The following is a 27,941-nucleotide window of genomic DNA, read 5'->3' on the forward strand; positions in this document are numbered from 1 at the left end:
TCTCATTTCCCTTGTCCCAGCACACAGGGCTGTTCACAGACAACTGCTTGGGATACTGGGGTAGCTCCCTCCATAGGCAAGTCAATACCTCTAAAAGACTCAGGTACATTCCCTTCACTGTCACAATTCTCCACACATGTAACAGGTATGGTATAAGGATACTCATAGCTCAGTGGTTTTAGCATTGGCCTGCTAAACCCAGGGTTGTGAATTCAATCTTCAAGGGGGCCATTTAGGTATCTGGGGCAAAATCTGTCTGGGGATTGGTCCTGCTTTGAGCAGGGGTTTGGACTAGATGACCACCTGAGGTCCCTTCCAACCCTGATATTCTATGATTTTTTCCACTATCCTTGCCTTCCCATACTGCTGCTTAGACAAAGCCATCAGCTCACAGGGCTGCCTAGGCTCATCCAAACTTTCCTTGCCTTCTTCTCCCTTGTCCCAGCACACAGGGCTGGGTTACAGACAAATACTGGGAGAGTGTGGCAGCTTTCTTACCAGATAAAACTGCTGTTTTCCACAAATAGTGTCTTATTACACTGAGCTACTTTAAGCACATCACTTTTACCTGGGTCAAATTTACTTTCCTAACCTTTACTAGCCAACAATTTATCACTCACCAAGAATGTACCCCTTCCTTCTTCAGTTAGGGCTTTAACCTGATCACCAATTTTAATTTGCCCTAGAGAAACATCTTTCTGAGCTTCATCTAATGCCAGATTCACTTCTGAGAGACCAGACAGACATTCAGAAATGTTTTCCACATATGCACCGCTTCTTTGCACAGACAAACAGCCATCTTCCCCAGACAAACATTTGGAGAAAGCCTCCGTAGGCAAATCCTTGCCCCTAATACACACAGGTTCAGGATTATTTCTTTCCTGTGACTGGTTTATGTCAACCTGACTGAACAAAGCTTTAATATCATCCCCAATCAAAAGAGCCATAGGCAATAACTTTCTTACACCAGCTATAAATTCCTGTTTAACACCAGTCCATTCAAGGTGGATTCTGGCTAAAGGCACACGTACAGTAAACTCATAGAAGATTGCAGTGTTCACACTCTTATTTGGTAAATAATCTTCCTCTTTGACAAGATCTGCTTTAACAAAAGTGATGTTAGAATCTTTAATTTCCCCTCAACAGCTTTTACCATTGACTTTTACATTCTCTAACAAGTTACAGCGTTACCTTCACCCAAGCTCACACTAAAAGCATTTACATCAAAGGTGCCAGCGTTGGGGTAAATTTGGTTACACACAGACCACTGCTTAGAGTCAAACAACATACCAACATTGTTACAAACTGGATAGATTCTATCCCCATCTTTGTTGTTGAGCGGGACTGTTTTTTCAGTATGATACAGTTCCTGCTGTTCCTTATTCTTGTGAGTTGGAGCTTGTCTGTCCACTTTTGCCTTAGCTTCTAGTTCCTGCAATCTAATACATGCCATTTTTTGTTCCTGTTCAAAACACAGATGTTCTCTTTCAGTAACTTCTCCTTTCATATCATCTATTTTTTTGCCTTTGTTCAAGTTCTAGCTGCTGTAGCTGACCAGACAGCAAGTATGAAAAATGGGGACGAGGGTGGGGGGTAATAGGAGCCTATGTAAGAAAAAGCTCCCAATATTGGGACTGTCCCTATAAAATCAGGACATCTGGTAACCCTAAGCTGCTGGTTTCTCACTGCAAGCATTTTTTTGGGTCTGCTTCCTTATCACTGGCAATTAAGAGATTTTTCAGTTCCTGCTCTGGGTCCTTTAGTTTAAAATACAACCCCCTCTGTAAGCACAATTCTTCCAGGCTTTTTCTGTAAGGATCTTGACCATGAGTCACTCACTGTAACTGATTTTTAACCCTTAAACTGTCCAATATCAAATTTAAATTTTGACAAGCGTGTGGTTCTGAGCCAAAAGCCCAATTAACCTGTGGTAATGTGTGTCCAAGCCCGACGATGCCTCTGGATACAGCCTGTGACAGAACACTACTGAGAGTATCAATTCAGGACAAATTGCTTGGAGCAGGGCAGTCACGGCGACCAAGGCTGGGGATCCTTTGCACGCCAAACCGGCCAAACAGAGAGGACTTTGGTTTTAACCCACTGACTAACCACAAGTCTTACAAGCAATTCCCTCAGACACTCCAGTTTCCCAGTATCACCACCAGCACCACTCCTTAGGGGGGTGAATGGTTATGAAAACCAATACCTCAGTAAAAGACAAAAAGGTTCTTCTGATCCCAAAGGTCCAAGCCCCAGGCCCAGGTCAATATACCAGTCAGATCTTACCCACAAATTGCGCTGTTGCCAACCCTTTAGAATCTAAAATCTAAAGGTTTATTCATAAAAAGAATGAAATATAGATGAAAACTAAAACTGGCTAAATGGAATCAATTATATACAGTAATGGCAAAGTTCTTGGTTCAGGCTTGTAGCAGTGATGGAATAAACTGCAGGTTCAAATCAAGTCTCTGGAGTACATCCACAGCTGAGACGGGTCATTCAGTCCTTTTTTCAGAGCTTCAGTTTGTAGCAAAGTTCCTCCAGAGGTAAGAAGCAGGACTGAAGAGATAACAGAGGGGTTTCCAGGCCTTTTATATTCTTTCTCTTGTGGGTGGAAACCCCTTTGTTCTACTGTGCAAAATCACAGCAACAAGATGGAGTTTGTAGCCACATTGAGCAAGTCATGTGTCCATGCATGACTTTACAGGGAGAGAAGCCATTGCTCACATGCTACCTTAAATGTTCCCAGGGAGACTTCTAATGTAGATTGGAGTCTCCCAAGGTCCATTGTCAGTTAAGCGTTTCTTGACTGGGCTCTTAATCTGAAGAGTCCCTTCTCAATAAGCTGGCCAAATGCTTCACTGGTGCTAATCCGAATCAAACACACTGAGATACACGTACATAGCCAATATTTATAACTTCAAATATAAAAATGATACATGCATACAGACAGCATAATCATAACCAGCAAATCATAACCTTCTCATAGACACCTCACTCGACAACCTTTGTACAATATTTGCTGCAAATATATAACAGTGGTTGCAATAATGATCTATATGGTTACAGTTCATGTCAATAACGTCACACTTGCCCTAGGAGGTGGGGCCCAGGCTGGCAGGGTGTGGGGACAAGCCACCCTCCCTCCCTGTCTTCAGTCTGACCCCCGCAGAGTGATGGGGCTCTTCTCCAGCTGGGGGTGTCTGCAGGTGGGTCTGCCACTACAGGGGATGTGGAAGGGGAGATTCCGCCCTTGTCCACCAACAGGGACCAGCTGCTCTCCCTGGGAGCCAGAGTCTCGCCTAGGTGAGCATCATGCCATCTGGGGCTCCTCAGGACTCTGGAGCAGGCAAAGCCCCACCCTGCCCAGCCCCTGCAGCTGGAGCTCTTGGGGTGGGGGAGGAGCGGGGGCAGAACAGCTCTAGAGTACGGGGAGGTCACTCCGAAGCAAGCATGGCAGACAGGTGGAGGAGAAGCAGTCGCACGGCAGGAGGGGATTGTCCCTGAAATCCTCCCAGCCCAGACAAATGCCAATGTGGCTCCACTGCAGCCTGACGCAGCCAGGGTGAGCACCCCCACCATCATTGCCAGGGATCAGGGAGGGCACATGCTGTTTTTGGCATTGGGGTGCCAGTGGGAGGCTGGGCAATGTGCCTGTAGATGCCAGGGGGGTCTGAAGAGTGGGCACCCAGGCTGGAGCAGGAAAAGGGGCTTCCCAGGGCAATGCCCAAGCTGCGCTGTGCAACGAGGGGTGATGTGCAGGGCATGTCTCTGGAAGCTCCCTGTGAGGTGCTGGACATGGTGGGGGAGCTGCTGTGGCGCAGCCTGCTGAAGACTGTGAGATGGTGGGATTGGAGTGCCAGCACCCTGGGTGAGACTGCAGGGAACGCTGGCAGGGTGAGCGCCAGCATCACTCTCAGAGCTCTGGTGTCTGGGGGTGCTGGCTGACTGGTGATGCCAGTACAGATGGGGGCAATCACCATTCCTCCTTTCTGACAGCATCTGATCACTGCTGGGGAGGGGTGGTGCCCCCAAGATGGTGCTGCACGTTGCTCAGGGCACGAGGCTCAGACAGGGAAGTTGGCCTCTCACCACAGCTTCAGGAGTAGGCAGGCCAGGGCAGCCGGCCAGGGCACAGCCTGGCCCCCCTCAGGCCTGTTGAGCCTGTTACTCTGTGATTCTTAATTATGGGGACTCTGGCACGCACCCGGCTCCTTCCCCTAAGCCCTGCATGGGGCAATGTCATAGCAGCACTGATGCCAGCACCCTGGGAAATGCGGCCAGCTGGTTTTGGCCTGACGCGTAAATGTTTTCAAAGAAATCTTGCCACCGAGAAAAAAGTGGTTGCTGCACTCTTAACACCAGCTGCTGTATCAGCCATAGCACCAGTCTTAGTCTGCTGCACGCCACCCTGGCAACTGAGGGGCATCGGCACAGCTGCGGATGTGGGTAGGACCTCGGGCTGGATTAGCAGTGGGGGGCAGGGCAGGGATTGGGTCACTGGCAGAGCCATGGGGGGGACGTAAGGGTGGAGGAGCGGTGGGCTGCAGGGCAGCATGGGGAACGTACTTTCAGTAACTTCTGGTTCCAGTGGGGATGGCCTGGGTGCCGGGATGTGACTGGACTCCACTGGGACGGTCTGGGCAACAGGCTGGGACTGGGTCCTGCTGGGACAGTCCGGGCGCCGGGCTGCGACTGGGCCTCGCTGGGTCGCTGCGAGCTGGTCACTGAGCAGGCTGGAGCACTGAGGCCCTTTGAAGAGCTTTATCTGACTCTCTCTTTCCTTTCCCGCGTCCCTGCGGAGCACTCAGCGCCCCCGGCTGCAGCCGGCTGCTGTGTCCGGCAGCTCAATCTCCATATAAGGAGCTCACTCAAAGCTTTTCGACTTCAGTGCATTTTTGTCCATTTCCAACTTGGGCAAAGGCTGTCAGCCTAGCCCTCAGCTCCTGAACCCCCTGGGCTGCCCCCGGCTCCCTCAGGGAAAGCCCCGTCAGGAGGGCTAGCGTCTGGCCTTGTCCTTGTACCTGTGGGTGGTCACTCTGCTGGCCTGGGCCTGAGGGAAAAACAGGGGTGTCAGAACCAAACTGAAAAACCGAAGTGCTGCACTGGTGCTGCGCCCTGCTGGGGAACATGCCCCGGAGCTGCTCCCTAACGGGGAGCCACTCCCTAACGGGGAGCCGTCCCACAGGCCGATTGAGAAGCCCAGGTTCTGCTCACATTGCCCACTGCAACCTGCTGGCTGGCGCTGTCAGGTGTGTGCGGGGCTGGGGTCCCTCTGTGGGTGCTGGCAGCGGCGTGGCTAATCCATAGGCCTGGCTCCGAGCAGTTCCCCTCACCAGGCTCCTTTGTCTTTCAGGGCAGCGATCCCACTCTTGGACCCCGACACCGGACTCTTGGTGGTGGCTGGAAAGGTGAATGTTGGGAGAGCTGGGTGGCCATGCTGCAGCTCTTGTAACTGGGGGGCCGGGTATGTCCTTGGAGGCCCTGGGGCTCTCACCCCAAAGCATTTGGTCCAGGAGCATGGTTTCCTCCTTGTCCCCGTAGTGGGGTTCAGCTGAGCAGGGCCCCCTTGTTCTAGACCACTCTGCTCCCCCTTAGGTGAGATTGGGTGCACTGCTAGTCCACTCCACTGGGGGGCATCACTGTCCTGTCCCCTTAGGGGGCGTCCCCAGGTAAGGGGTCTCGCTCCATCCCTGGGGTGGGGGCGGTGGAATTTCACTGTCTCTGAAGCCCCCATGGCAGCTGGTGTGTCCAGGCGAGAGTTGGCTGCAGTGGTGCTGAGCCTGGACGGGGGCAACTCGTTGTGCCTGTACGGGACCTTTGCGGCCATTTTGGCCCTGCCATCTTGTCTGTTTCAGGGTGAAAATCTCCTCTATTGCTTTGAAGTGTGCCCCTCGCTGCCAGCCCTGACACAGGGTGAGTATCCATCTGGCGGCCGCCCTGCACTTCCCTTCCCAAGCCCCATGGACCTGGGGTGCCCGGCCCCAGGAGCTGTTCTCAGGCCGTGGGAAGGGCTGACATGGCAGATGGGAAGCAGCCCACTTCTTTGCGGGGAGGCTTGGGTATTGGAGTCCCCCCTGACTGCCCCCCCCAAGAGACCCTCTGATATTAGCCAGTGGGTCCAGTCCGCCCAAGTACTGCTCCAATAATCAGCTGGTGAGTGCCCACGGGACGTCTTGGGATGCTGTGAGCTGTGTATAGTCTAAGGGCTGAGCCTGGTGACAGGGAATGAATGAAACCCCAGGCCAGCTGGCAGCCCAACCCATGCCAGGGCAGTCCCTGACAGAGGGCACAGTGCTATGCCACACCCCCACAGTATGCCTGACCAATGCATTCAGTCGGTTACCGTGAGTGCCGCAGGCAGGGGGCTGCTCAGTGGTACCCCATGTGTGGCATGCTCTGGGAATGGCTCGGTGACACAGCGGAGCCCCTATCTGTGGGGATGGCTCAGGGTAGGAGGAGGCCCGCTAACGGGGCGGCTGTGCAGCCTGCAGGGCGCAGCGTCACGCTGGGGGAGCAGGGAACCCTGACCTCTGGAGGGGCTGCCCTGGAAGCAGGGTCCTAGGAGAACTGGACCTGGGGCGAGGGTACAGCCAGCAGGTCCCCGGGTGTCAGGGGTCACATATGGCAGCGCAGTGAGTCACACCAGCCAGCGGCAAGGGGATCACCTAGCCGCCGTATGAGGGGCCCCAGGGAGTTGGCTTGGGACAGGGAAAACTCTGGGACCACTCAAGTGCTAAACTGGCCCTGAGGTACCCTGATTGCCCCCACACTTGCTGCCTGGCTTCGTCGGGTCAGCGTGTCTGGGGCTTCCCGTGGTGCACGTGGCATGGGCTGCTGCAGTGATGCTGGTTCCTCCTTGTGCCACTGGCTGAGTCACATGAAAAGCAGCTATGAATGCCTGAAAGGCCAGTGTGGGGTGGTGGCTGGCAGGGGTAGTGCCCACAGGGCCAGGTAGATTGGCCTGTGCTGAGTGCTGCCTTGCCTGAGTCTTTGGCAATTGAAACAAGGCCTTGCAACCTGATGCAGAGAAAGCTCCCACCCGTGCCCCGGGATGGCTGATCGGGGATGTGGTCTGTAACTGCACTGGGCACAGATGTCAAGTGAGTGACAAGCCTGCAAGGCTGTACTAGGATTGAGAGCGTGACCAGCCGCAGTGCCAAAGGGCCAAATTCAGCAGGGCAGGCGTGGGTACGTAAAGGGAAGGCCTGTGCCTGACTGAGGTCTGGCAGGGCTGGGGTCCGTGTCCTCACCCCAGATGGCTCCGATGCCAGTAAATACCTGCTAATAGTCCCAGAGGCTGCCCGGCCTCTCCAGCCTCCTCCAGGTGATGGGCAGCACAGCCCCACTCACACCATGTCTCCATTTTCCACTAGTGACCCAGTGTCTGACAGAGGGCAAGGCCAAGGGCGCCGCCCTGGTGCCAAAGCGGGCACTGGACGTCATGTCCTGCGAGGTGCTCAGAGTCCTGCAGCTGACAGACAGCTTCATTGTTCCCATCAGCTACACGGTGCCCCGCAAGGTGAGCTGGCGTAGGGGGCCAGGGCGGCCCTGGGCTCAGATATCTGGCAGCCCTGTGCCACCGGGCCGGCCTGACTCCAAAGGATGATGTTAACCGTTTCAGGGCTTGGTTCTGAGCCGTGCTCTGTCCCTTCGCTCCCAGGAGCACATGGCTCAGGAGGTCCCCTGCAAACCCCAGGGCAGGTGCGGCCAGCTACCATGGCTACTGAAGAGCAGGATTGAGTCTTACCCTGCACCCCCTCTCCCCAGTGAGGTTCATGTTCACAGCGATGGTCCTGCCAGGGGGCGGGATCATGCCAACCCTTCCCTGGCATATGGTCGCTCAGTGCCACTTACAGCCTGTGTCTCTTCCAGTCCTTGCAGGAGTTCCACGAAGATCTGTTCCCAGACTCCACTGGGCCCGTCCCCGCAGTATCAGCGCAGGGCTGGTGGGCAGGGGACAACAAGCAGGTACCCACCCAGCTGCTGACTTGGCCTTCGGAGACCTGGGGTGCCTGAGGAGAGGCACTTCTACAGCTTCTCTCCATTGCTACCCCCACTGGTGCCAGGATGCCCCTCTCCTCCCCTCCCCTCCACTGGTGCCAAGGGTGCAAGCCCCCCCATTGGTGCTGGTTGTGAAGTCCACCCCAGGGCTGGTGCAACCATTTAGGCAAACTAGGCAGCCGCCTAGGGCGCCTAGTGGTTGGGGGCATCTAAAAGTCCCCACAGGCGAGGAGGCGGAGTGGAGGTGAGCTGGGGCAGGGGGCACGGGGAGGGCTGCCCGCAGTAACGGGGAGAGGCGCACAGGGGAACAGCTCCCCTCTCCAGCGCATCTCCACTCTGCCTCCTCCGCTGAGCACACAGCCCAGCTCGAAGTCTCCTCCAATCAGCGCTGCAAGCCTGGGCGGGGAGAAAAATTAGAACAGCGCCAGAGTGCTCAGTGGAGGGGGCGGAGCCGAGGTGAGCTGGGGCGGGCTCCCCAGGCAGGGTTAGCTGCAGTGGGGTGGGGTGGGGTGGGGAGAGGAGAGGAGAGGGGGGAAGTCTCCCCAGGCAGAGTTAGCTGCCGTGGTGGGAAGCGGGGAGAGGGGGGAAGTCTCCCCGGGTGGGGTTAGCTGCTGTGGGGCGGGAAGGGGAGAGGGGGGAAGTCTCCCCAGGCAGGGTTAGCTGCCATGGGGCAGGGAGGGGAGAAGGAGGCAGTCTCCCCAGGCAGGGTTAGCTGCCGTGGGGCGGGGAGGGGAGAAGGAGGCAGTCTCCCCAGGCAGGGTTAGCTGCCGTGGGGCGGGGAGGGGAGAAGGAGGCAGTCTCCCCAGGCAGGGTTAGCTGCCGTGGGGCGGGGAGGGGAGAGGGGGGAAGTCTCCCCAGGCAGGGTTAGCTGCCGTGGGGCGGGAAGGGGAGAGGGGGGAAGTCTCCCCAGGCAGGGTTAGCTGCTGTGGGGCGGGGAGGGGAGAGGGGGGAAGTCTCCCCAGGCAGGGTTAGCTGCCGTGGGGGACAGGAGGAGTCTCCCTGGGTGGAGTTAGTTGCTGTGGGGGATAGGGGGGAGAGGGGTTAGCTGTTGCGGTGGGGGGTAGCTGCTGTGGGAGGGGGTCTGCGGGTGGGGGGCTGAGTTAGCTGCTAGGGGGTGCGGGGTTAGCTGGGTGTGAGGGTGTAGGGTGCAAGGTGGAAGTTTCACCTAGGGCACAAAACTTCCTTGCACCAGCCCTGAAGCCCCCCCATTGGCGCCAGTGGTATAAGCCCTGACACTGGGGCCAAGGGCGTGAGCCCCCACTGTTGGTGCCAGTGGTTTGAGGCCCTCCCCATTGGTACTGGAGTACAAGGGCCTCCCCCCCGTTGGTGCCATTGGTGTGAGCCTGCCACCCTCCATTGGTGCGGGGGGTGTGAGGCTACTGTGCTACTCAGTGCTACTATGGCTTTCGCCAAAGAGGCTGGTCACCGCCTGGGCAGGTCTCCGTGACACGACATTTTGGAGTCAGTGCCTTGTCCATTCCCACCATCACTGACCTGCGGTGGCAGCTCTGGGACCACCCCCCCCCATGTAGAGCAGGCTGGGGCTCCGCCCCCCCCCCCGGGTGACCATTCCAGGGAGTGCCGCCCTTTGTAGGCTTCAGAAAGCCCCCTGCGGGTGATGGGGGGGTTGGGGTGGCAGCCACTATGCTGGGAAGTGACCCTCTGCTGCTGCCCATCAGGTGGAGAAGATGAGCCTGAACCCGGCCCGCAGGCCCCGGGAGACCTTCACCTCCTGCCTGTGTCCCCCTGCCCAGCATGAGGAGCCTGCGCCACCCACCACCCAGCAGCCCGCCATCCGCTCTGGGGACGTGGACAGGAGTGTGAGTGATGGGCCTTGCTGGAGCTGCCAGCCCACAGGGCAGGGGCTGCCTTGGGATCCCACACACTGACACATTGCTGGAGTGCTGCCAAGCTTCCAGCATGCACGGGCGTGGGGCACACCTGGCCTGGGGCGCTGGGGCAGTCACCCCAGAACCTGGGCAGGGGTGTGCAGGATGGCACAGTAGTGAGGGTGGGGCCAGGACTGTGACAGATAGCCACGGAAAGGGTTGGGGGGGGCATTAGTGTCATGTGGGGTGAAAGGCTTGTGGAGGGCGGGGGCAGCCCGTATCCCACACCCCTGCCAGTGTCTGAGTGCTATAACCCCACACGCTGCCCCTTTGATCCCGACCAGCAGCCCCCCAGCCCTGCCCCCCAGCCCTGCCAACACCCTCCAATCCTGACCTGCCCCGCAGCTCTGCCAGCCCTGCCCCCCAGCCCTATCAACAACCTCCAATTCTGACCTGCCCCCCAGCTCTGCCAGCCTTGCCCCCCAGCTCTGCCAACACCTTCCAATCCCGACCTGCCCCCCCAGCTCTGCCAGCCCTGCTCCAACATCTGCCAACACCATCCAGTCCCAACCTGCCTCCCATCTCTGCCAACACTCTCCAATCCCACTTTGCCCCCTGCTCTGCCAGTGCTGGCCCCCAACACCCTTGAATCCCGACCTGCCCTCCAGCTCTGCCAATACTCTCCAATCCAATCAGCAGCCCCTGGCTATTCTAGCCCAGCATTAGATTCTCCCAGCCACCCCCCATTCTGGAGCTGCAGCTCCCGTCCCCCATGGGTTGGCACCTGACCGCTGTCTGGTTCCCTGCCTGGCTGCATTGGATGGAAGGCTGGGGCTTTGGCTGGGCTGTTTAACCCCCTGACTCCCTGTGGGGTCTGTTCTTCCCCCCAGGAGGGCAGCGGCCTCTCGTCTCCCCCCAGCTCCCTGAGCTCTCCCTCCAGCTCAGCCCCATCTCTCTCCACCACCAGCCCCAGTCAGAAGTCCCTGCAGAGCATTCTGGGTAAGTGCGAGTAGCCGCTCAGGGGGGCGGGGGCGTTTGGCTAGGTGGGTGCAGCCTGGAGCTGGGCACGAGGTGGCTGCGACGCCCAGGGCACTCTGCCGTCTCCTGGAAGATGGGCAGATTGAGGAGTGGCAGCTGATGCCCGGCTCTTCCTCAGCCCAGGCAGGCAGCCGGAGCTGGGGATGGTCCATGAGGCCTTGCCCTGGTTGGAGGCAAATCCCTCACTCCTGCCCTCATCCCCCACAAGGGCCCAGCTCCAAGTTCCGTCACACTCTGGGTACGGTGCTGCCCCGCGGCACCCACATCACCAACCTCAAGGGGCTGAACCTCACCACACCGGGAGAGAGCGACGGCATCTGTGCCAACCGGCTGCGCGTCGCCATCCCGCTGCTGTCAGCAGGCGGGCAAATCGCTGTGCTGGAGGTAGGTGCGCAGCGGGGCTGAGCGCTGCTGGGACATGCCATGGCATGAGCGTGGTGTGGGCCCTGGGTGGGCAAGCTTCCCTGCCAGTGTGTCTCCACCCGGCTCCTCCCCAGGGCTGGAACAGCCATGGCCTGCTCTGCTGCGGCTGCTGCCCGCTGCCCAAGGGGTGCGGCTGGAGGCGCTGCTGAGATGGCATTCCCTGGCTGGCCTAGATCCCGGCACCGCGGTATCACACAGAGGAGCCAGTGGGGCTGGGCTCCTGGGTGTGGGGCCTGCCTCCCCCCAGCCGGCCCCACTCTGACAGCTCAGTGTGCTGCAGGCACATGTCCCCAAGGAGATCACACATGTGGGGTGAGAACTCTGGTGTCAAACCCCCCAGCCCCGCCTGCCTGCACTGAAGGGCCGATCCCCTAGGTGGCAGCAGTAGCGGATCTGTAATCCCCTCTGTGACCCAGCCACTAGAGGGCACTGTCGCACACACACTGCTGCCACCAAGGCTCATCACGCATGGCCTGGGGAGGGTGGTGCTGAGATGTGGGGTGGGGGAGAGAGGAAGCAACGCACCATCCTCTCCGCCGGAGCATGCCTGGGGATGGGGTGAAGGTAACCAAGCTGCCGTGCTGCGTTGACTGCGGGGCTCTGCTGCAGCTCTCCAAGCCGGGCCGGCTCCCTGACACGTCTGTGCCCACCATCGAGAATGGGACGCCGGTTGCAGACTTCTGCTGGGACCCCTTCGACCTGCAGCGCCTTGCAGTCGGTGCGTGAACTCTCTGTCTTCCCCTAATGCCCGGCTCCGCACTGCAGGGGCTGGGGCTGTGCTGCTGGCCTGGGAGAACTCTCCTCATTTCAGGCCCATGTCCAGGGCTGTCTGATGCTCTCACTCTCCCAAGACACACTGCTGCCTTTCTCTGATGCCTTCCTCCACAGATCTCCAACGCTTTGTAGACCTTCAGTAAGCCCCCAAGCCCTTCCCCCACCTCACCCACAAAGGGAATCTGTGTAATCTCATTTTACAGATGGGGAAACTGAGGCACAGTTTCTATTCCCTCACCCAAGGTCAGCCAAGTGGTAGAGCCAGGAGTAGAATCTCTGATTCCCAGCCCTGGGATCTGGTCACCCTGCTTCCCGTTACTGCTAGATCTCCTCTCATGGGCTAGTGAGTTCCTGATCCTTAGCAGTGTGGTCTAGTGGTTGTATCAGGACCCGTCGGGCAGGTTGGGTTCTAGCCCCAGCTTTGCCGCTGACTTTCTAGGTAGCCACGGGACAGTCACTGCTGCAGGACAGGGTTCCGTGCCTCAGTTTCCCCACCTGTGGAACGAGGCTGATGCCACTGAAGTGCAGAATGTGCTTGTTTCCCAACTATTGTTGCCATTGCCTTGGGGCCCCTCGGCTGGGTCCCTTCCCCCGCGGATTTCAGCGGGTGATTAAAACAGGCCAAGCAATCTCTGGGAAATGGGAGTGGGAGGTTTTTAGGAATGATTGAAAATGAAGTTTTAGCAGTTTTTAAAATGTGTTGGGGCCACTCGGGGTGTGGCCACATTTCAGGTTGTCCTGCTGCCTCGGCCCCTTGTCCTTCCCAGAGGACAGCTCACATCCCTGATCTTTGCCTGTCCAAGGCCCCGGCATCCCAAGGGGCAGAGGCTGTTAGCGCCTGCCTGCTCCTGGGGCCTCCCAGGCACTGGTGCCCAGCACCCATTAGCACCTGGCTCATTCTTTGTCTCTGTTTGGCTGCCTCGGGCATTCAGCGGGTGATGATGCCAAGATCCGACTGTGGCGAATCCCCCCCGGAGGGCTGCAGGAAACGCTGCTGGAGCCTGAGGCCGTGCTCAGAGGTAAGGGCTGTGGGGGTGTCTGCACTGCTGGCAGACGGAGAGGCTCCAAGTGCCCGGCCTGCCCCTCAGTCATGCTGCGCTGGAGCCAAGCTTTCCCTTATGTTGATGAGCCCGTCTCTAAGCTGGGGCCTGCAGAGTAAACCATCCAGAGGGGACAGGAGTGTGGCACTGCTGGAGAAACAGAGCCCCAGGATTTGCCAGCTGGCTAGCTCCCTCGGTGCCCAGTGGGGTGCAGATGGGGCGCTGGCGCTGTCACCACTCTGTCCCTCTAACCAAGCCTGGTTTCAATAGACCAGGCTCGCCGGCTCCTTGCTTTGGGCTTCACACGCCGTGTGCTTGGGGGATCTGAACAGAGCACCAGGGCACATCAGCTCCTGTCGCGCCCTGGCTCTCTTGCCCATGCCAGGCCACGGAGATCTCCCCTCTCTCTTCCCCAAGGTCACACAGAGAAAATCTACTCCCTCAAATTCCACCCCCTGGCTGCAGACATACTGGCTTCCTCCTCCTACGACATGAGCGTGCGGATCTGGGACCTGCAGGCGGGCAGGGAGGAGCTGTGCCTGAGGGGGCACCGAGACCAGGTAAGGGGCAAGGGGATCTGTGTGGGGAAGGCAGGGGGAGGCTGGTGCTGGTGGATGCCCTGATGTGCCAAGGGGCAAGGGAAAGGAGTCACCATGGGCAGGCAAGGCCTGCAGTTCCCCCACATTGCAACAGCCCCACACAGGAGGGGAGGGTGCAGTCAGTGACATGGAGTGTGGCTGTCATTGCCGGAGAAATACACAGGGCTTTTTAAAATGGATAAACATCTGCAGCTGGCCATAGCCAGGGAGATGAGAATCCCTCACAGCCTGCTGTAGGCTGCACCCCTCCCGAGAGATGGTCATTCCCAGAATGCTCCCTTGCGACCCTAAGCCAGGCAAGCGTGGCCAAGAACACAGGGGACAGCTTGTGTCTGGCAGTTGGGGCGTGTCAGCCCTCTGTGTGCCAGGGGTCTGCCCTGAAACCCACGCAGGAGGGTAGCTCCCTCCAGCCAGATCCTTCCAGATGAGCTCGGCACCAGCCCACTCCCAGACCAGCCTGACTCTCCGGGCTGCAGCGCCTGCCCGGCCCAGCTGCTGGCTCATGCCCAGGGCGGCACTGGCAGAGCTCTGGCTGCAGGGGTGTGAGCTCCAGTCACTGTCCCAGGGTCAATGTGGGTGAAGGCAGGGCGAGAGTGGAAAGCCAGGAGCCGTACTGCGAAGCAGTGCTGTTAGTGTATACGCCCCCAGAACAGAGGCACTGCATCCTAACTGGTCTTTGCCAGCCAATGTCTCAGCCAGACCACTGAGCCTCATGGCGACGGTGCTGGGAGGGCTCTGTCCACGGCCACTCCCCGCGCTCCCCAGCAGGACTCGGGACAGATGGGACCGTGCTGGCAGTGGTGGGAATCAGCACCTGCCGGGTGTGTCTGTTTGCCTGTGGGCATGTGGGGGGCTGGGACCTGAGCTAAGGGAGCCCCTGTCTCTCGGGGGCCTGTCTGTGGGACTGACGGCCGGATCGCACCCTGCGTGCCCTCAGGATTCCCATCCCCAGCCGGTGTGGTTCAGGAGTGCAGGCCAGCCTGGCGTGCCCAGAGCCACGTCCCCGTACCGGTGCCAGGCTGCACGGGACACACTGGGCGTGGGCTACAAGTGCCAATCAGAAATCTGAGCATCTCCATGGGGGGAGACTGGCATAGCTGAACTGATTTAAACTGGCGCAGGTTCAGCATGGGAGCGAGGCCTAGCAGAGGCAGCTGCAGCGGGTCTGTGGCTGTCCGGCATGGGGCTGGGCCCCCTTCTCCGGCACACACAGGCTGATTCAGCCAGCAGGCCCCCTGTTGATTCTCCCCTTGCCTGCAAAGGTCCTCCACTGCCACGGTCCATGCTGCCCCACTCTGCTTTAACCCTTCCAGCATGATCCGTCAGCCTCTCCCAAGCCAGCTTCTCACAGTCGCAGCTTGGATTGGGGAGCCCCAGTCTGCCTGACCCATCGCTGCCAGCCCTTCCCTGCTTACCATGCTCGATGAGCACCACGTGGCCAGTGCCCAGGGCCAGGACATGCGTGATGCAGGCAGTGGGTGTCTTTCAGATCTTCAGCCTGGCTTGGAGTCCAGATGGCCGGAAGCTGGCCACAGTCAGCAAGGATGGCAGAGTGCGGGTCTATGCGCCCCGCCAGTCGTCGGAGCCCGAGCAGGTGAGGAGTCAGTCACTTCCTCTTGGGGGTGGGGTGGAGGGGAGGGCATGATGGAGCTGTGGGGGACCAGGAGGAAGCTGTTGGGCACAGGGGTCCCTGTGGGGGTGTCACGGAGTCCCTGGGCGATGCTCTGGAACTGCTCCCCACCAAGCCAGTCAGGACTTTGGGGAGCCTCCTCTCCCTTGGAGCAGACTTCGTCGGGGCAAGAAGCTCACACATCTTCATCTCCTGGGTCTCTCCTTGGAGCATTCAGCATCCTCTGCCCCTCTGTGCGCTTCCCACAGCGAGTCCACCCCAGGGAGTCCTGGGGGAAGCCACAGGGTCCTGCACTCCCACTTTGCAGTCAGACATGACTCTCAACCAGACAGTAAAACAGAGGTTTATTAGATGACGGGAACACGGTCTAAAACAGAGCTTGTAGGTACAACGAACAGGACCCCTCGGGTGGGTCCATTCTGGGGGACAGTGAGCCAGACCCCCACATCTGCACTTCATTTCTCTTCCCTAGCCAGCTCCAGACGAACAACCCCCTCTTCTCTGCTCAGCCCCTTTCCTGGGCCAGGAGGTCACCTGACCTCTTTGTCTCCAACACCTTCAGCTGGCACCTTTGCAGAGAAGGGGCCCAGGCCCATCAGTTGCTAGGAGACAAAGTGCCAGGCATTTAGGTGCACTGGCCCCTTTCTCTGCAGCAATCACACACCCTTATTCCACCACCTAGATATTAAGAACTGCATAGGGGACACTGAGGCACCAAAACAATGTTTTCTCTGAAAACTAAGAGCATTCCCAGTTTGTCACATCTCTCCCCACTTCAAGACTGAACTGAGCGAGGTCACTTCAGCCAGTGACCTGGGGAAGTTCGAACCCACTGGCTTTCCCAGGGATGCTCCAGCATCTCTCCCATTCATTGGTGTGAGTTACACCAGGACAGTCCAGTCTCACGCCCTCCCTTAGGTCGGGTGTGCTTGATGGCACTCGTAGGTCGCATGTGGGAAGGTTTATGCGGCCAGTACCCTTTTGCCACCCCAATACCCCTGGGGTTCAAACTGGGATGGGGTCTTCTCCCAGCACCCTGGTCTGCGATTTGGGCTGTCTTGGTTAAGAGCCCCCATCTTGGCTTTGACCAGCTCTGGGCTTGGGCAGCCACTTCCCACCTTGTGACCCAGATACAACACCTCTGTCTTCCCCACCTTACACTTTCCAGCTTTTACTGTCAGTCCCACTTCCCTGAGGCAGCCCAGCCCCCTCTTCACCTGGGAAACCTGTTCCTCCCAGGTCTGGCTAAAGATGCACGTTATCAGTGTCTGCCAGGGCCAAGTTTTCCATCGCCCTCTGCTTGTCTAGTATCTCCCCAGACCTAGGCATGGGGTTGGCATCGGACACTGTGATGGCTTTAAGCTTCTGATAGGATGATCTGGTTTCGTGGGGGCTATCTGCCTTGCAGATCAGCCCCATGGGTGAGGCCCATGGGCTGTAAAACGGCTAGATCACATCTAAAGCCAGCATGTCCTTGACCTCTCTCTCCAGGTTCTGGGTTGCTTTCTCAGTGACTCTGAACAGGAAACACCTGATGGGGAGATTCTCTCCCACTTCAGGGAAGAGATCCACCGGGGGGTCTTCCCCCTTCTCCTCCCAATCCTCCCCTTTCAGGTCCAGGGGTCCCCTCACTCTCCTCTCATACAGCAGCTCAAAAGAGAAGAACCCTCTGGATTCCTGGGGCACCACCAGCTGCCTCCCAATTTCTCCCAGTTCTGCTTCCCCTTGGGGAGCCCATTCCCGGTACAGGAATCCCTTCTCCCGCAGGACTCTGTCCCTGCAGCCTTCCCCAAGGGGGTTTGCAGCTCTGTGGCCAGCAAGTTCCCTCAGCTTCTCCAAGGAGGGATCTCTCTGCAGCTTTGTCTGGGATTCAGCTGCTGGGGCAGGGAGTGGGACCTGCTCCCTCTCTCTGGCTGGGCCTGGGGTCACAGTCCCCCTGAGCCTTGTCCCTGGTAGCTCCCTCCCTGCTGTGTAATCACTTCCCAGTAGCACCTCTGGACCAGGCAAACCTGGTTGGCAGCCGACCTGCCCTGCCTGGGTGTCCCCCCAGTCAGCTGGGGTCTCAGCTCCCCCCTTGCTCAGCACTGCCCTTGTTGTCCCAGTGGGGGCAGGCAGCGAGCTCCTTGCTTTGGTCGCAGCATCAGAGCCAGTGTGAGCTCCGGTGTGCAGGGAGCATCTCTCCCTCCCCCTCAAACCCAGGGGGCTGGTTACACGTAGGCAGGTATCTTGAGCCCAGCAGCCCCTCCCCCCTGCCAGCCAGGTCATTTGCATTTTCACTGACCATTTCCATCCTAGCCAATTGGTTCCCTGGATTTGAATTCAAACCCTCGGCTGTTACAGGAGCAGGGCTTGGATCCTGTCCCAAAGAGACACAGTCACCCCCCAACAGGGCCTCCCAGCCGATATCCTGGAGAACCTCAACTGCCAGCCAGCCCGACCCCCTCCTGGGTCTGCACAGGGATCCGGGCCATAGGCAGGGCGAGGGGCTTCACCCCAGGGACCTTCACCCAGATCCCACAGCCCCTCAGCATCTGCGGCTGCACCACCACAGTTCTCTCTGTCCCAGGGTCTCGCCACCCCAGGTGTGTTTCCCCACTGACCCCTGGGCAGCCCCCTATGTCTCTCCATTCCACCATCACCAGTCCATGCTGCTGCTGCTTCTCCTGCAGCTTTTCCTCAGGCTCTTGCTCTCTCACGGTCCTCTCACTCTCTCGGACTCTGCTCCCATCCCATCTGTCTCCGATCCCCTGATGGAGAACCCGATCATGAAGACCCTCGTCTGGTTGGGGACCAGACTCTCGGGGATGCCTGGCTGCTGCTCCAGCTGCTCCCAGATCCTCTTGTAGCCCCATCTGGGTCAGGAATCTGCTCCTCAGAGCGGTCCTCCTCCTCCAACTGCACGATTAACTGTGCCTTAGTGAACTTACCCATGCGTAACCCTCTCTTTGTGCACAGGATCACAATGTCCTTCTTAAGGAGACGGTGATAGGCCATCACTTCACCGTTCCCAAGTTGCTCTGGACTCACAGGCCTGCGTGCTCTTGACTCCCGCATGGTTTCCAGGAAGATCCCCTGGTGTGCCAGCCCTTCCCGTGGTCACCACCTCTTTGCCAGGGTCGAGCTGCAGGTACCTTCTCCCCTGGGACTGCTCCTGCAATCCCCAGGGGAACCCTGCTACTGTAAAAATCCTTCTCACTCCCAGGATCAAGCTGCAAGCTCCTCTGCCCCTGTGACTGCTCGCTGCAATCCTCAGGGGGACCCCGTTACTCCAACAGTCCTTCTCGCTGGTCACACACTCCAGAGGTTAACTGCCCCCTGAAACCATCCCTCTCTGAGCCTTCAGCACACCTGGTCCTCATTATCCCTCCTTTGTTTTACTGCTCCCCAGTCACTTACTGCAAGCAGTGCCATTCACGGGGTGCAGTACATCCCACCGCTACCACCAGTTGTCACGGAGTCCCTGGGCGATGCTCTGGAACTGCTCCCCACCAAGCCAGTCAGGACTTTGGGGAGCCTCCTCTCCCTTGGAGCAGACTTCTTCAGGGCAAGAAGTTCACACATCTTCATCTCCTGGGTCTCTCCTTGGAACATTCAGCATCCTGTGCGCTTCCCACAGCGAGCCATCCCTTGTGGGGTCTTGGGGGAAGCCACAGGGTCCTGCACTCCCACTTTGCAGTCAGACGTGACTCAGCCAGCCAGTAAAACAGAGGTTTATTCGATGACGGGAACATGGTCTAAAACAGAGCTTGTAGGTACACACATCTGCACTTCACTCCTCTTCCCCAGCCAGCTCCAGACTAACAACCCCCTCCTCTCTGCTCAGCCCCTTTCCTGGGGCAGGAGGTCACCTGACCTCTTTGTCTCCAACACCTTCAGCTGGCACCTTTGCAGAGAAGGGGCCCAGGCCATCAGTTGCTAGGAGACAGAGTGCCAGGCATTTAGGTGCACTGGCCCCTTCCTCTGCAGCAATCACACACCCTTATTCCACCACCTAGATATTAAGAACTGCATAGAGGACACTGAGGCACCAACACAGTATTCAGAGAAAACATTAAGAACATTCCCAGTTCGTCACAGTGGGTGCTTGGCTGGTAGCAGGGGGAGTGGGCATCATGGAAGCAGTGTGCTCTGCTGTGCCCAGCCAGTCACGTGCTTCCGCTCCTGCCTCCCTGTCTTGCCCCGAATCTGCCCTGTGCAGCCTGTTCCCCTTTGCCACCGGCCATGGTGGAGACAGCTGTACAGGGAGCATGGGGGGGTGTATGCCAGAGAGTCATAATTCTCTCCTCGCCACAGGAAGGCCCCGGCCCCGAGGGCGGGCGAGGTGCGAGGGTGGTCTGGGTCTGTGGTGGCCGCTTCCTGCTGGTGTCTGGCTTCGACAGGTAAGGGCTGGTGCTGTGTCCCCAAGCCGGCAGTCACCTGCGCAGGTCATGGCCCCTGCGTTAAGTTCAATTGCCATGGTCCTGGCAGTGCAGCCACCCCGGGGGAAAGACAGCATCTGACCCTACATGCAGGCTGTGGTGCCAAATTGCACTGATCGCTGGTCCCAGCAGGGCTGTGCCCTCAGCCAGGCTGTGCCGCCTGCTCTGCAAGGCAAGGCTCTGGAGCGAGGGATGCCAGCTTTGTGCCAGGGCCTGGAGCAGCCAGGCACCCAGCTATACCCTCCCCAGAGGGGCCACCCAGGGAGTCAGTCACCTCCTGGCTGGGTTGGGTGGCTGACCATGCTGCAGAGTCCCAGCTTGGATAACTGCTGTGCTGGGGACCCCAGATCACCCTACGGAGCCAGGGGTTTCTGATGCATGCTGGTCCTGCCACCCCACGGGGCTGCATTCCCGAGTGAGCCACACAGTCCCTGGGATACTGGAGCCGGTTTGCAGAGGAAGCCCCAGAGGGTCCTTGGGGACCAGCCAGGAGCCTGCAGCTGCACCAGGTGGGGTGGGGGGTGGCTCTTCTAGCGCAGCAGGAGGCCTTGTTGAGAGGTCGCCCCAGCGAGGGGCCCAGGAGGCAGGGCCACCTGCCATTCTGCAGATCTCCCCGCCGGGAGCCAGACCTGGGCCCTGAAGCCAGATCCATCCGCCCTGCTCTGCACCTGGCCTTTATCTAGACACCAGGTCAACACCCTGGCACTGCGTCCATTTCCCTGCTGCCCGGCCTGCGAATTCCTGTGTCCCAGCTCCCCTGCCTGGCCCGGTGCACATCCGGACTGGGAGGCAGCCACAGCCTGAGCCGAGCCGGCCTCCGCGTCGCTTGGCCTCCTGCATGGCAGTGCCCCAGGAATGGGATCGCCAAGGGAGCAGCATCTTCCCGCAGGAGGGGTAGGGCAGCTGTGTGGTGAGCTGATGTCAGGCCCTGCTGATCCGCACCATGTTCTCTATGCAGCCGCAGCGAGCGCCAGCTGTACCTGTCTGATGCAGCGTCCCTGGCAGCCGGGCCCCTGGCAGTGGTGAGCATCGACACGGCTCCCTCCACCCTCATCCCCTTCTACGATCCGGACACCAGCGTGGTCTTCCTCACCGGCAAGGTGAGTGTCTGGTGGAGGGGCAGCTCAGCCAGTTCCTTGCCAGCCCTGCCATGGGCTGGGCATAGGAGCCAACCTGGAAGTGAGTTGCAGAGCGAGGTCCCGGTGGAGCCAGGAGTGTGACAGGCCCCATTCTCATCTCTCCACTGTCGCTGTGAATGGCATGTCCCGGCCGAGCTGTCAGGCCTCAGACTGTGCCAGGATACCAGCGGGGCTGCCCCAGGCCACTGGGCAGTCGAGGAGCCCGTGGCATTGGAGAAAGGGCTGAGCAGCGTCTGGGCTCTGCCTGTCCCACAGGGCATGGCACGGCACGGCACATGGGTGTGAGCCTGGGAGAGGCAGTGCCTGGCAGCCCAGCAGGGAGTGCCCCCGTGCCTGGCCGCTGGGGCATCAGTGACCACCCTCTGTTTGGTGTGAGGGGTCTCCAGAGGGCTCGGCCCCAGGATGATGGAGTGGAGTCTCTCTGCGCAGGGGATCAGCTCCTTGCCTGGGCCCCCATTGGGAGGCTGTTGGCCTGGACGTCCCACTGGCTCCATCCCATGGTGGCCAAGCTTCAGGCCATGCTCTCAATGCAGCCTGCCCTGGAGAGCTGGAGGCTGCTCCTCCTCTGGGTCCCGCCACAGAACCTCCCCATGGCCCATTGCCTCCCTCCCCGTGATGCCAGGAGGCTGCTGCATCCCGGCTGGCTCGCCACACACCATGACAACGCCAGGGGGACATGGCAGCCCCCCCGCCGACATCGGCACCTGGCCGCACCCCGTACATCACCAGCGCTCCCCTCACGCGACTCTCCTTGTCCTTGGCGTTTAGGGTGACACGAGAGTCTTTGTCTACGAGCTGGTCCCTGAGGCGCCCTTCTTCCTGGAGTGCAACAGCTTCGCCTCCAGCGACCCTCACAAGGTACCGGAGCTGGTGGGGAGAGGGCCCTGGGCAGAGGGAGCAGGGTAACCTCTGCAGTGCCAGGCCAGCTGCCCACTCACAAAAGCAGGGGCTCCAGCCGCCCCCAGTTGAGCTCAGCCTGTGCAGCATGTGCTCTGGCCTCCCCCAGTCAAGCTAGGCCTGGGGGTGGCCTGGCAACGCCCACCTTTGCTGCTGCCCTCCTTGGCTGGCGGCAGGTTTCTGTGAGGCTGGGTAGATGGGGCAGCTGCCTGGCTGGCTGGATTGGGACAGCCGGATCTCCCAACAGCTGATGAGCGCAGAGACCCCAACGCCTCTGCTGCCCGGCTCAGTCCTGATCTGTGCATGGGGGGCAATTTCTGTATCCACTGCCCCAGCAAGGAGACCTGAGTGCTCCATGCCAGCTGTCCTGGCTCGAACGGCCCCAGGCCATGGTGGCTCTGTCACACCAGGGGCACAGTCCTGGTTCAGGCCACATGGCTGCATCGGAGCATGGCAGAGCAGGCACAGCCAGGATCTAGCGACAGCAGAGCCCTCTGCACCTGAGGGGTCCCCATGCAGGACTATCCCCCATCACATGTTCCCCAGGGCTTGACCAGCCCAGTGCTCAGCAGCCCAGGGACGGGCTGTGTAACCCCGTCCCCGGGAGACCGGTCCACATCCCCAGACAGATCCACTCCCACCTCACCCCTCCTTTTCCCTGTCAGTCTTTCTGCAGCCGGGACCGCCCCACTCCGCTCCCTTGTATAGCAGGTGCAAATCCGCCCTCTAGTGGCCATCCAGGGGAGTCACTCTCTCCAGTGCTCAAGGCATTATAGCACAGCAATTCCCCGCCATGGCCGCTAGAGGGCCTCGTGGTGCCATGGGGTATGTGCAGGAACACGGGTGTAAGCGCGTGCTACGTATGCAGGAGGAATCCACTCCAGAGACAGGTGGTGCTGCCCACCCGTGTGTGCAGGGGAAGCCCCCTGGAAGTGCCCCCAGCCCCCCCACCCCCAAGTCCAGGCAGTCAGCTGCCCCCCAGGCTGTTGGAGTCTGCAGCGGTCCCTCTTGCTGCACGCTGGCCAGGGGTGGGCAAGAGCACCACATCCCTCCCTGGGCATGAGTGTCCACGGGCAGGCACCAGGTTAGAGGTGTGCCTGGGAGCTTGGCTCTCCACAGTGTGGGGTGTGATACAGGGAGGGAGAGAAGGGGGCTCTGAACTGCCCTTCCTCATGCTAAGCCCCAGGGGCTGGCCTGGTGAGCGTTGCCCACATAGCAGTCGACAGACTGGTCCCATGGTAGGGCCTTTCTCGTGGGCTTTGGGCACCTGGCCTTCACAGCCCAGGCATCCCAGACTGCACCAGGAGCCGTGTGGCACAGGGTGCTATAGAGACGGTGCTGGGGAGGGGCAGAAGCAGGAGGAGAAGGTGGGGCCAGGGGGCAGTACATCCTTTGTGTGGCACCCCATGGTACTTTTTGCAGGGTCAGGATGCCAGACTGGGCTCCTGTTCCAATTGGGGTGAGGACGTTCTGCCTCCATTCAGCCCCACTGCAGTGTCAAATAACTGTCAGTTTTCTTCATTTGCATGCTGTTGTCCTGTGCTGTTAATCAGCTGCCAGGTTCCACACCAGAAGTGGCTGCATCTCATTGGTGATTCAGGTCTTCCCTTTCTGGCTTTGCCTTATAACTCTACTGAGGGCCAGGGGGCCTGTACAAATCCTGTGCCCTGAGTAGGCAGTGCCAGGGAGCTGGCAGCACTGCCTGAACATGGTCTCCTGTGGGTCTGTCACTCCACTGCCATTCCTGCCCCCTGCTGAACAGGAGAGCAGGACTCGGTGGTATCCCCAGTGCCCCGGAAGTGAGGTTCACAGGGGCCAGGCCCCCAGGGTGTGCTGCTGCCAGGCCAGGGCAGGACTCTGACATCTCCCTCTGCTTTCCCAGGGCTTTGTGTTCCTGCCCAAGACAGAGTGCGATGTGCGGGAGGTGGAGTTTGCCAGGGCTCTGCGCCTGAGGCAGAGCTCCATCGAACCGGTTGCCTTCAGGGTCCCTCGAGTCAAGGTGGGTGGCACTGGACTCCTTGGGCTCTATTAGGGGGCTGGGCTGGGAGAGTCTGAGCCCCGAGGAGTGAGCGCTGGCATGCTGCCTCCCTCTTCCCAGCCCCTAACCCTGGCCTTCCTCCCTGTGCAGAAGGACTATTTCCAGGACGACATCTACCCAGCCACTGCAGTGTGCTGGGAGCCAGCCCTCCCTGCTGCGGCCTGGCGCGCAGGAACCGATGGGCAGCACCGCACCATCAGCCTGCAGCCCCCAGACATGACGCCAGGTGGGCGAGGGCAGGGCCGTCGGGGGGTGGGGGGGACCCAGAGCGCCAGGCGCAGCGCAGGTGGGGGCTGGCCCCCGGGTGGTATCGAGTGGGTCCCATGCACCTTCCTCTTCCCCACATGCACCAGTGTCGGGGGGTGGAGTGAAGGCGCTCAGGGGAGGAGGTGTCCCTGGCTATGTGGCACTGGGAGAAGGACCCATAGCCCCAGCTGAGGCTGATCAGACCGGCAAACCCTTGCTGGGCTCAGGGCGGGCAGGGTAGGGGTGTGAGGGTCCTTGCCAGGCTCTGGGCGGGCAGGCTGCGCCCCAGGCTGGCTGGGACTGGAGGAGGCCATGCGGAGCTCTTCTCTGGTGGCCCTTTGTGAAGGCCGGTGAGCTCAGGGCTGGGTGGTCCTGGGGGCGGGAACCAGGGGGAGGAGATGGGTGCTGATGATGCTGCTCTCTCCCTCTGGACCCGTCTGTGCCAGTGAGTGCGGCCCCGCAGGAGGCGCCAACCCGGAAGTACGTCCCAGCCTCAGTCTACCTGGAGGAGAAGTCTGACGAGCAGAAGAAGGAGGAGGTGGGCTGCCCCAGGGTCCCATGTGCCTTGACTCGCCTTGGCTTGCCCGCCCCAGCCAGCAGTGCCCAGCCAGGCCATCCTGCCCCCACAGCTTCAGGCTGAACCTGGTCCAGTGCTGGGGACCACTGACTCTGCTGGGTCCCCCCATTGTCCATGCCAGGCACTGGCCCCATGCAGCCCCCTGCCTGCCTGGTGCTAACCCTGCCCATTAGTCCCACGGAGCCCCGCCCCGCCTGGCGCTGACCCTGCTCGCGAGCCCCATAGACCCCTCTCCCCACCTGATGCTGACCCTGCCCACCAGGAGCCCCCTCCTCACCGGGTTCTGACCCCACCCACCAGCCCCATGGAGCCTCCTGCCATGCACTGACCTGCCAGCACTCCTGAGGGAAGGCGGAGTATCTGGCACCCCAGTGCCCACTGGACAGTTAGTCTCCATGCCGTGCCCGGGGCTGGGGAGTGGGGCTGCAGTGTCCTGGCTGCCAGTAGCAGACACTGTGGGGGCAGCGAGCGCTGGGAAGGTCCCCAGGTCCCATCGCGGGACAGCACCGACGGTCTGCGCTTCTCCCTGCAGCTGCTGAGCGCGATGGTAGCCAAGCTGGGTAACCGGGATGACCCCCTGCCGCAGGAATCCTTCGAAGGGGTGGATGAAGCAGAATGGGTAGGGCCAGGGGGGCTGCTGTGAGGTTGACGGGGGGGTGTTGTGACACGCTCCCCTGGGGGTGGGGGGCAGGAGCCAGTCACTCGGTTCGCTGGTCGTGAGGGGAGGAGAGGTGGGGCCACAGTGCTGCTTGGACCCCCACCTCCTGCTCCCCACCCCCACGGGGTAAGCTGGGCAGCAGGAGCTACGGTCGGTTCCCTGAGGAGAAACCCTCATGACCCTCCATACCCAGAGGGACTTGTGGGGCTCTGGGGGGAGCAGAAAGCAATCACACCCCTGTGCCAGGAGCCCTGCCCGCGATGTGGAGGGATCTGGAGAGGGCAGCATGCCCGGTGATCACACCTCTGTGCCAGGCGCCCTGCCCGCGATGAGGGGGGATCCGGAGAGGGCAGTGTGCCCTGTGATCACACCCATGTGCCAGGTGCACTGCCTGGGATGTGGGGGGATCGAGAGAGGGCAGCGTGCCCTGTGATCACACCCATGTGCCAGGTGCACTGCCCGGGCTCCCGCTGACTCCATCTCTTTCTTTGCAGGACTAGCCCTGGAAGGGTGACTGCTGTCTTCTGGAACCGCAATCTCCTCCGTGCCAATGCTGCTCGCTCCCTGTCTGGCCTTCGCAGCCCCCATGCTGCAGCCTTGCCTTTCGCTGGACTGTCCCCACACGCCCCAGGGCTTCGCCGCTCCCCAATCCAGCACCGATCTCCCTGGAGGGGCTCAGGCCTAGCCCTGGCCCTTTCCCAAAGAGCCCGGGAAGCCAGCTCTGTGCCAGGCTCTGCCTTGTTACCTACAGGCTAACGGATGGAGTGAACCAGATCCTGCCAGCTTTGCCAGGCTGCACCCTCCTCTCCGCGTGGGGTCTGGCAGGGCTTTGGCTGCTCCGCCGACTGCTGGGCTGCCAGGCCGGGGCTGGCCATGCTGCCCACGGCTTCGGCCAGGAGTTTATACCACCTGCCCGTTGGACCAGCAGGCGCCTCCAGGCACCTCAAACTATCCACCCTCGGAACGGTTGGCTGACATCCATGTTGTGCTTGGGGGCCCCAGCTAATGGCATGGTGATGGGGGCAGGGACAGAGCCATCCCAGGGGCTGCAAGGCTGGGGAAGGAGCGAGCCATGGGGAACTGGGGGTGCCACCGTGGGGTCTGGGCCTCCCAGCCTGGCCTTTCATAGCCGCTACTCCTCCCTGTTCTCACAACCCGACTGAGCACAGCCCCCAAGCAAGGGCGCAGCCTGCAGTGCCTCCTTCAGGCCAGCCCTGCTCACAACTCACGGGGATTAGGGGTCTGACACATAGGGAAGCAGGTGTCTTGAACATCTCCACAAGCCTAGCCCGGAGTCCCTGGACATTCCCCACACTTCTGCAGCGGGGCCTTCTTTCAGGCTGCAGGGAGCAAGGGCCGGAGGCTGGAATCACCACAGCCCAATATACACCAAGTGCCTTCTCTGTGTCCGGCTGTTGCCCCGGCTGCCCGTGGCTTGCTGGCACCTGTTGATCCAGTGCAGGGGCTTGGCCTGAGATTGTTCTTCAGTTCAGATCTGAAGGTGGAGTCTCACTTGTTCTGTTTCCCGTCAGGCAGATGTTCAAAGCACAGGCCTCCCCCGAGGGGCACCCCACCCTGGCCTCGAGGGCTGCCTGTCTGGAGGGTGGGCAGGGGGCATTGGTGGGTAGCCTTGGTGGAGAGCAGGGATGGAACAGGCCTGAAGCTCAGCACTGATGTTCAGCTGCACCTCCCAGAAATCAGGAACCCCAAGGTGCCCAGCCTGTGTGGCACTGCCAGCCCACACCCAGCCCCAGCCCCACCGGAGCTGCCACTGCAACCCCACTGCCACGCCTCCAGAGCCTCCCCTCTACCCCAGGCTGGGCTTGGGGGACAGGCTGCTGCAGCAGGTGGGCGGTGCCCCCTAAGTTACAACTCAAACTCACGTCCCAGGCACTACTGCTGATTTCCCTCTGACCCTGGCGTTTAGTGCTGCTCGGGTGGGTGGTACCTGGAGATGCGTGCCCTGCTGCTTGTGGGGTATGCAGTCTGGACACCTCCAGGCTCCAGGGCTGCCAGGCTGGCATCCTTCCCCAGCCTTACATTCGCTCTGCACAATATTTCACCAGCAGTGTGAGCCTTTAGCTCACCTAGGCAGTGTCTAGCAGAGAGCATGTGATGTTGCCCGGTATATGACCTGCCTGGGCAGTGGGAGAATGTTCTCTTGGGGTGAGAGAGCAGAGCGGGGCCAAGAGAGCTGAGCTATCCCAAGACAAGGCCCACAGCTGCCCAGCTGTTCCTGGGGGGCCTGGCACCAGGAGGGGCACTGCCTTGCCAACAAGCCCAAGTGCCAGAGCAGGGCTGGGGCTGTGCTTTGTACAGCTCGGGAATCTGGGAGCTGGGACTCAGTGGATGCCCGCTAGGAGAGGACAAATGCCAGCAACCAGCGGTGGGGAGGGGGCTGTTGAAATGGTGCTGCAAGTTTTAATAAAAAATGGTACTTAAAAAAACAAAACAAAACAGAGGCAGCAAATTTATAGTCCTGAAAGGCAGAGTGGCAGGCAAAGCCTCCTCAGCTGGCTTCCTCCGGGGCTGTGGGGGGATGGATTCTCACACCTGCCTCTTGGCCTGCTGGTGCCACAGCTCCCTGTTGGTTCTGGCCTGTGGCCAGCTCTCACTTGCCCATCACCTGGC

General features: G+C 60.1%; 1 protein-coding gene across 1 annotated transcript in view; it reads left to right on the forward strand.

Moving 5' to 3' along the window:
* The window catches only part of CORO7 (coronin 7), a 173,134-nt gene extending 145,225 nt beyond the window's left edge, over positions 1–27,909 (forward strand). The window contains exons 8-26 of the mRNA XM_032781656.2: positions 5,357–5,411; positions 5,859–5,916; positions 7,377–7,522; positions 7,876–7,971; positions 9,684–9,824; positions 10,724–10,832; positions 11,080–11,255; positions 11,904–12,012; positions 13,001–13,087; positions 13,526–13,668; positions 15,197–15,301; positions 19,631–19,716; positions 20,714–20,855; positions 21,663–21,752; positions 23,674–23,790; positions 23,920–24,055; positions 24,522–24,613; positions 25,185–25,271; positions 25,805–27,909. Of these exons, the coding sequence (XP_032637547.1) occupies positions 5,357–5,411; positions 5,859–5,916; positions 7,377–7,522; positions 7,876–7,971; positions 9,684–9,824; positions 10,724–10,832; positions 11,080–11,255; positions 11,904–12,012; positions 13,001–13,087; positions 13,526–13,668; positions 15,197–15,301; positions 19,631–19,716; positions 20,714–20,855; positions 21,663–21,752; positions 23,674–23,790; positions 23,920–24,055; positions 24,522–24,613; positions 25,185–25,271; positions 25,805–25,810 (1,981 nt within the window). The 3' untranslated portion in view covers positions 25,811–27,909. The remainder of the gene's footprint in view (positions 1–5,356; positions 5,412–5,858; positions 5,917–7,376; positions 7,523–7,875; positions 7,972–9,683; positions 9,825–10,723; positions 10,833–11,079; positions 11,256–11,903; positions 12,013–13,000; positions 13,088–13,525; positions 13,669–15,196; positions 15,302–19,630; positions 19,717–20,713; positions 20,856–21,662; positions 21,753–23,673; positions 23,791–23,919; positions 24,056–24,521; positions 24,614–25,184; positions 25,272–25,804) is intronic.
* Positions 27,910–27,941: the final 32 nt, after the last annotated feature.

The sequence above is a fragment of the Chelonoidis abingdonii genome, chromosome 9 (genome assembly GCF_003597395.2).
Source record: "Chelonoidis abingdonii isolate Lonesome George chromosome 9, CheloAbing_2.0, whole genome shotgun sequence".
In the NCBI taxonomy this organism is placed as follows: domain Eukaryota; kingdom Metazoa; phylum Chordata; order Testudines; family Testudinidae; genus Chelonoidis; species Chelonoidis abingdonii.